Genomic DNA, 8,524 nt, shown 5'->3' on the forward strand with positions numbered 1-8,524 from the left:
CATAGCCTCCTTGTCAGCTTTCCCTGAAGAGCAGAAGTGGTTGTTCTGCAGAGCGCAAATGCATCTCCAGCCCCACCTCTCCTTCCCGGCTGTGCTGTGTAGGAGTCTGAACAGCCCTTCATGTATCACTTCATTCTTCAATTCTTTTTGTCAGATATACCTGTCCTAAAGCTGTTCACTTTTTTCTACTTTCTAGCACAGCATTTCACAGTTCATTACATCATTCTTCAGAATTATTTGGTATTGTTACCAGTTTACTTTGCCCACTGAGTTATTTGGTCTTTATCCTCAGCCAGACAAATAATGCAAAATAATCCCTACTCCTGCCAGAGGGTTAGTGCCCAGATCTCCTAAACTGATCAATTTATGGATTCCCTTACTGGAACTCATCAGTTTTCCTCTTGGACTGTGCCCCACCCAGTTACTGAATCTGTCTACCTAATTGCAAATTATTTTGAGGCAGAAAAGCCATTTTAGGTAAATGTAATTTAAATGTAGATTAAAAAAAAAAAAAAAATTTAAAGGGCACAAAGCTTAAAACTTAGATTAATGAGATGGGTAGTGATCTTTTGTAGCATCTTTTTAAAGCCATGACTCAAAAGGCTGCAGTTTTCTTTCTCTTTTCCAGTTGAATCCTAAGGCTGAGAAAACCTATTTAGTCTAATCTCTTAAAAATGGATTTCAGATTATTTGCATCATGATAAGCATTTTGTTATGATAGAATTAATGTTTACGCTCATGGTTTTAAAATATGAACAATACAGTATTATATAGTAATAAATGTGGTGGCATAAAAATATGATCAATTATGATTTATCCTTCTAATCCCTAAGTATTATAATTGGCAGGCATTTTGCCATTGAGTTTGCATTTTTAGTTTTTGCGCTTTTTTATTGCATGAAATGTTATTGTGAAACTGCTTGCAGTGTGCAGGGCTATTATCAACTAAGCAGCAAGATTTTATTCGGTAGATAATAAAAAATTCAATTTCTCATGATATTTGCAGATGTAGATGAGTGCAGCTATGAAGGAACTGTTGCCTGTGGAGATCATGCAGAATGCAAAAATGTGGATGGTGGGTTTCACTGCTCATGTAAGGAAGGTTATCAACCATCCACAGGAAAATTGCACTTTAAGCCAAATGATGGCACTTCCTGCCAAGGTACATGATATTATAAAGGTTTATGTGTTATTATAGAACTACATCTTCTGGGAAACCCACCAGTGCATCTTTATCTTCAGTTAGACTAATCAGCAAGACATCAAAAAGAGGCAAGGCAGTGGCATCTACATTTCCTGAGAATGGAATAATTTTGTAAATGTATTTTTGCTAAACAGTGTGATGAAATCCATTTGAAATAATAGTTCCCTCCTCATAGTTGTCAGATCTGTACTCATCCCTGTAAATTTGAGCTGCCTTTTAACTTTACCTGTGAAAGTCCTAAGGAAAGGGGCCAAATGCTCTACCTGAGTAAAACAAAAGCTCAGGGTCCAATCCAGCACTGTCAATTTGGCCAAGATAAAGTCTTAGCAGCTGAAGTCTCAGAGTGGAGTGCTGCACCTTATGTCCAGAAATTCAGAATTCTGGTGGTTTGGGGTATTACTTAGACAAGAGCGTTTACAATTGGTATATATTGAATATAGATTGAAGTGCAATATATAACTAGCTTGGTTTTTTTTTTAATTTCTACAGAAAATCCGAAGGCTAAGTGTGAGTTATACAAAGACTGTATAACTGAACATATTAATAGAACTTTAGCTGGAGTAAGTAGCATTGGTTTATAAATTAATTTCCAAATCCTTTAATTGTTTCTGTTTGTTATTTAAATTATAATAGTTCTTAAGGAGATTTTAACAAATGCTTGAAGCATACAATTGAACTTAAGCATGTTTACAGAAGTCTTTTTAATCATTTCAAATTATTTGAACTGGGTTATATGTTCAAATCATGATAATAACTTGCTGGGAATTTGTGTGTGCTGTTTCCAGCAAAGCGAGTCATGATGCATGAAAAATTCAGAAGTGTGGTAATCACTCAACTGTTCCTGTAATTTCTGAAGTTACACACTGCTGCATTTACTGATGTGCAATTATTTGCTTGTTCAGAGTAAAAGGCAGCAAGATAGCTTACAAAAGTAATGTCAACAAGTGACAAAGTAGAAAATGGAGTAATAACATCCTGGTGTGCTAGTATATTTAATCCTCAAAGCATAGTATGGAAAGCAGTACAGCAATGTAAAGACTCTGAACTCAGAAATTTGTTTTCCCCCAGAAGCAGAGATTCTTGAAGCAAATCAAAAAGATATTAATGAATTTACTTTACATTAATCTACAGCCATAGTATTGTCTCACTTAAATGGATAAATGAAGTAGAAATATAAATAAATTAAAACCAATTGTATATGTTTGCATTTTATATTAACCAGTTTACCAAAGTTAAGAGATTCAGAAAGATATTGATTTAAAGGCTTTCATTAACCTAGTGTAAGATATACATTGTATGAACATGCTTTCTATGTTAATCTGCAAAGTAATACATTACATTAAACATAACACATGCTTACCACATTCACACCTAAAAACATGGTAAATGGCACAGCAGGATCTTAAAGTAACATTTTTTTTTTTAACACATAGTCAAACTAAACTTAAATTGGAGTAATAAGTTAAAATACTTCAAATTTATCTAAATAACAGTGTGCCAGATTTTTGCCTAGTTTTTAGCCTATGTTCTATTTAACTGGAGTCAAAGATGGAGCAAGTCTCAGTAAAGCTGCTCAGCAGTGGAAACTATGGATCTTGCATAATCAGATGTTGGGGTGGTTTTGATGAATAAAATCTCATTAGATGTCAGTATAATGAAATAAGAATTCTTGTCTTATTCAGACATGAGACTGAAACTTGCAGTCTTAAACCTCATCTCACCCTATCCAGCCTATTACTTTTTAAACTAATTGGTTTTGTGTAAATGCATTTAGCAGTTCATAAACTTAGCAGCACTGACGCCGAATTGGGCAATGCAGTTTCACAAAACTACATGTTTTATAATCTGCATTATAAAAAAACCAAACTCAAAATATACAAATACTGCCCATCTGCTCCCACCTCTTCAGCTAAAATTTGACAGAAAAGAGTCAACAGAGTAACCGTATCACTGACATTTCATTTTTTTTTGGCAGAACATTTACTACTTCATTTTAGAGCATTAGAGTAAACAAAACTGAGCTGCAGGAGTGAAAAAAAAAAAAAAAAAAAAAAAAAAAAAAGATGTAATGATAGCACACGAATTTTTTTAATCATAGTTGCTTGTTAGGGTTATACCAGAAATGTATAACATTATAGGTCAACCTGTTGATTTAAATACTGCCTCTTTTTATGCATAAGCATCTTAAAAGCCAGTACGTTAATTCACAGAAATCAGTAATTTTCACTGGGTTTGCTTTCACTTGCAAAAATGTGACTTTACTTGTTTCATTAAGATGCAAGTTCTTGTATTTTTCAGATTAGTCATTTAAAAACACCCCTGGAGATGCTGCAAGAAATTAATAAAAATACTTTGGGACCACTTTTACCTGTAGATGTGATTTCATATGTTGAAGCACTGTCTTATTCGTTGTTGAATACCACACACTACTCTGCTTCTGACAATGAAGCACTTCATAATACAACCATTAACGTGAGTGGATCAAACTTTACAGTTACAAGTTTTTTTCTTATTTTACAAATAGCGTATGACTCTTCTGCTTAAAAATATTCTTTTATTTACAGGTTTTGGTTAACACTGTGAACAATTTTTTACAAAAAGGCAGAATTAAAGTTTGGGAAGCTCTTCCTGTAGATAACCAAAGGCAGAGCCTGACTAAGCTGCTACACACTGCAGAACAGGCGACACTTCTCATGTCAAAGAACTTCAAAAAGACAACACAGCTAGATGCTAATGCAAGTGACATAGGTAAGATAAAGAAAATTAAGGTACACTTTAGATGTGGATTACACTTGGGAGTTTTTCACCACAATTATGAAGATTAAAAATAGTGTTATGTGAAACACACAGGTGTTAATTTGAATGAGTTTCATAACTAACACCCGACTTTCAGTGTACATATAGTAATTTTCAAAAACTGAACATTTGAGCCCAGAACCTAGAAAAAAACTTCAGGGGCTGTGGGAAGCTGTCCTTTCAGATTCTCTATCAGTCTTTCATTATGTCACGGTGAACCTGGATTCACCTTATATGAACAAAATTATCTTATGCATCTTTGCATAAAAAACACCAGTGGAATGAAATTTGGATTTGCTTCATTCAGATTTTTTACTCTTTTTGGTTCAGTGAACAAATTTTAAATGAACTTGGAATAAGGATCGTACCTAGTGAGTCCAACTGGCTTTATTTTTAGAGAAATTTCTCAGTTTAAGGTGAATTTCAGAGAAGGAGGATTGGTTACGCTCAACTACACCTTATTACTCTCCTATGTTCTCCCTGTGTGCTGGTATCTTAACACCAGCTCATGCAGATTTTCCTATGGTAATAGTTTTAGTATTTCTTCAGTGGGAGCAGTATAAGGGTCATAGTAGTTGCTTTTGAAAGTCCTAATAAAGCATTGCTGATTCCTTTGGCAATGGCCACTCTTTCATCTCTATTTTTCTGAGTGTATCCAGACTGTACATGACCTAATTTCTTTTTTTAGATTCAGTACAATCCGTCAGTGGTTCTTACTGGCTTGCTGGTTTATAAGGTGACTTGATGACAAAAATTCCTCCTTTGGTCCCAGGGCAGGTCAAATCACCTGTTCTTTCCTCACCTTTCTAAAACTAAATTAACAAGTTCAATGAAAGAATAAGAAGGTATTTGTTCCATGACATAAGCTCCATAGAAACAGATTTTTGTTAGTGCAGAGCACCTCTTGGGTCTGCAGCAGATCCAGAGCAGTGCCAGGAGCTGGCTGTAAAGCCTCTTTTTCCCCACCACCCTGGCTGAAGGCAAAGGCTCTTGTGGCCACAGAGCTGAGGCCACGAAGGTCAAGAAGAGAGGATTTGAGTGCAGCACTTGGCACTGTAGACATCAGTCAGACCAGTGTGGGAAAAAGGGCTGAGAAAAACAATGGGGAGGAATTTCCATATTGAAAGGGCTATGAATTTTTGATTTGCTTTTGTTCTAAAACGGGGAATTGTATGAGCCCTCTTCCAAATTAGCCGCTTACCACTGAAGATTATAGTTATTGTTTTTCAGCATGAATATATTCCATGGGGTTTATCTGTGCCCTACACATCTGTTTTGGGACAAGACCTACATTACCCCTTTCTCTCCACTGCTTTTTACGGTGGAAGCTCTTGAACTACAAGCTTTTCAAAACTCCAGCCACAGGAAACTATTTCTTATGTTCTGACAAACATTTTCTGACAGATGGTCTGTTGAATAGCTCATATTATTTTTGTGTGCTGTGCTATAAGCAATGCAGATGGTCTAGCTTACTGATATTCCTCCATCAGTCAAGTTTAAGATTTGTTTGTTGTTGTTTCATTTTGTTTTTAAAAAAGTCCTGATTGACTTTTTTTGTTCCCATCCTGAGTGATTGAAACTCAGCACTATAATGAACCAAGTAAAGCACTCAGTGTCCTCTAATGCAGTTTTTGTCCTGAGGGGTGATGCTTGTTTGTTTGCTTTTTGACAAGACACATCATTATTTCATGGTGCAATGTGCATTTGGTAGCATGGATAGATAACTATAAAATATATACTTTTCAAAAATTGGCTTTTATCAAATGTTACTATTCAGTAGAGAATTTTATGCTTTGCTTTTTATAATTGTGATTTGTGGCCCCTTTCAGAGATGCATTTTTAATAAAGCAATAGCTCTTCCTAAAGTAACCTACATTGTTCTTTTCAGTGTCTAATTTAATGCAAGGTAAATAAAAGACTATATTTTTCATGGAAAGAGTAAAAAGTATGAGAGCAAAATGTATGCATGAAAATAACAAAACACAGATGTTTAAGTAAACATGGTATATTAATAGCATTTTTCTTGAAATATTTGGCACAATGATATAGTCTTAAAATTCACAGTAATTATGCAATCCAAAAGCACATTTACTAACCCAACTGTAAATTATGGTAGACCATAATGGAGCTGTGGTTTGTATAGTATTTTTCTTCTTTTGCAGCACTCAAGGTTTTTGCTTTTGATTCACACCACATGAAACATATTCACACTCATGTATATACAGGAGGAGATTACATAAAGATCTCCCCGAAGAAGAGAGAGGAATCTCATTCTAATGGTAAGAAACTAGGGTTAGAGAGTAGGTGGATTGATAAGTACCTTGGATAGACTTGTACTCACTAGTAAGTAACAAAATGTGCAGTTGACCAAGACTGAGCTTCAGTCCTAACTAGAGAGGAGTCAAAGTATTTTTAACACCCTCTTCTACCACTTTATTGTCTCAAGACTGATATTCCTAACATTTGCAGTAGCACAGTGAGTATCTAGTGAGTTTTAACACTGTGTGTTGGTACCAGAGACCTTTTCTCAGCCATAGATCTGCTGTGTGACTTTGGACTGGTCTCAATTATCTGTATAACTCCTCCTCCAAAACCTCAGGCATCTTTTCTATTTAGAGAGTAGCTCACTGGGGCAAGAAAATGTATCCTTCAGTACCAAAGTCAGGAGGGCCCAGATCTTGCCTTGGACCTGAGTGCGACAGAAACGGTTTACAACTACTGTCATCATTAAAAATAAATGAATGTGTCTAAACAGCTTAGGAATTAAACCATCTAACCTAATAAACATAGAAAAGTTTTCTGAGTCTTAATCTTCCAGGTTTTCTAAGTCTTGCCACCTATCAGTACCTAAAAATGTGGTTTATCTTGGTACCAGGAAGAGAAATCATGACACTTTTTCAGATCAGTGCTGCAGCCTAAAATATCCTTTTGCTTTCATTTTTTCCTTTGTGTCTTTCATCCTGGCTTTGCTGTAAAGGAAATCAAAACAAGCCAGGTACTTCAGAAAAGCCTAGTATTTACTTCAGGTTGTAGCCATTTTACTTTATGAGACCTGACATCGTATGTGTAGCCAACAGCAGCAAGAATATATTACTCTAGAAAAAATATGTATGCATATATGTAATTGCAATTTCCAGCATGAACATACATTTTTATTTCTAATCCCAGTTACACTGTTTTAAATAAAGCTGTATTTCATTGTTCTAAAACACTTTTGTAAGTATTCTAGAAAGATTCCATCTGTTTTGCATATTTTATGCAATAGCAGTAATAATGTCTATTGTTTATTGTTTCCTTAATGTCTTCAGTTTTGTTCTTAAAAATGCCACAAACTACTAACCATGGTCTGTTTGATTGATAGGCACTGTTGCAGTTGTCTTTCTGAGGTATAGCAATATTGGTTCTTTGCTTTCATCGCCTAAAAACCACTCCTCAAAAGATTCTTCAGAGCAGAAACAGATAGTAAGCTCATCAGTTATAGCTGTTGCAATTAGCTCAAATCCACCTACACTCTATGAGCTTGAGAAAATAACATTTACCTTAAAGTACGCCAAGGTAAGGTGTTAGTTTGGTTTTTTTTTTATTATTACTATCAATTTCAAATAAAACAAAACAAAAGCTAATAATTTTATGTGGTGTAACCATACCTGCAATGTGTGATATATGGAGACATAATTCTGTTGATTGATGATGTTTGTAATTTATTTGCCTCATAAGATTAATCTGAAATGTGACATCCCAAAAGCAATATACTAAATATGATACAGCTGAAAGTTGTTATGGGATTAAAGCAAGGGCAACAGTGCAATCTTTGCTGGGTTGTAGTATGCATAAAATGTAGATGCTGGAACCAGAGATTATTATAGGATCTTGATTATTCTGTACTTGGGTAGCTTTTTTCTTGAACGTTTGTCAGATGATTAAGCATGCATACAAAAAAAAAAAAAAATCTTCAAAGATAATGCAAAACATTAATTTGGAGCCAGGATGTAGTAGCAGAACCTATGGGATTGCAGCTGAAATCTGAACATATTTGTTTAAAAATGAGAGTTTTACTTCCAGTATACATGGATTTTGCTGCTTCACTTGTATGTGAAGAATCACTTTACATGGCACAGAGAATTATCAGAAACATAAAAAGAATGTGACTCAATAAGGAGGTGGGTAGTGGGAAAAGGTGTTAATCTTGGTTATACAGCTTTTAAATTTGTTTTTTGCCTTCTAATATCAGAGGTAAAGATCACCTTTCTATAAATTTGCATATATTTATACAGCCTATAGTACAGTGGGGACTTTATCTTTGACTAGAGTTAGTAAGCATTAACTGTAATAAATAATTCTAATGGTCTTACTCATTGCTGTCATTGCACCTGATATAGCACGTATGATATGACCCTGGCTTTATCCCAGATTACTTCATAAAATGTGCAGAGTAAATCTCAGTTTTCGAACTGCTCATTTGGAAGGGACTGTGCAAGACAAGCCATGTGGCTCTAACCTTGGGGTTTAATCCATGTTCAGCAG

The 8,524-nt window shown here is 35.0% G+C and overlaps 1 protein-coding gene across 1 annotated transcript in view; it reads left to right on the forward strand.

The window, feature by feature from the left end:
- Nucleotides 1-8,524, forward strand: part of ELTD1 (EGF, latrophilin and seven transmembrane domain containing 1) — a 71,688-nt gene that overhangs the window by 43,237 nt on the left and 19,927 nt on the right. The window contains exons 4-9 of the mRNA XM_008939333.1: nt 1,007-1,162; nt 1,694-1,764; nt 3,503-3,676; nt 3,769-3,952; nt 6,163-6,279; nt 7,362-7,555. Coding sequence (XP_008937581.1) covers nt 1,007-1,162; nt 1,694-1,764; nt 3,503-3,676; nt 3,769-3,952; nt 6,163-6,279; nt 7,362-7,555 — 896 coding nt within the window. The remainder of the gene's footprint in view (nt 1-1,006; nt 1,163-1,693; nt 1,765-3,502; nt 3,677-3,768; nt 3,953-6,162; nt 6,280-7,361; nt 7,556-8,524) is intronic.

This window comes from Merops nubicus, unplaced genomic scaffold (genome assembly GCF_000691845.1).
Source record: "Merops nubicus isolate BGI_N331 unplaced genomic scaffold, ASM69184v1 scaffold8444, whole genome shotgun sequence".
In the NCBI taxonomy this organism is placed as follows: domain Eukaryota; kingdom Metazoa; phylum Chordata; class Aves; order Coraciiformes; family Meropidae; genus Merops; species Merops nubicus.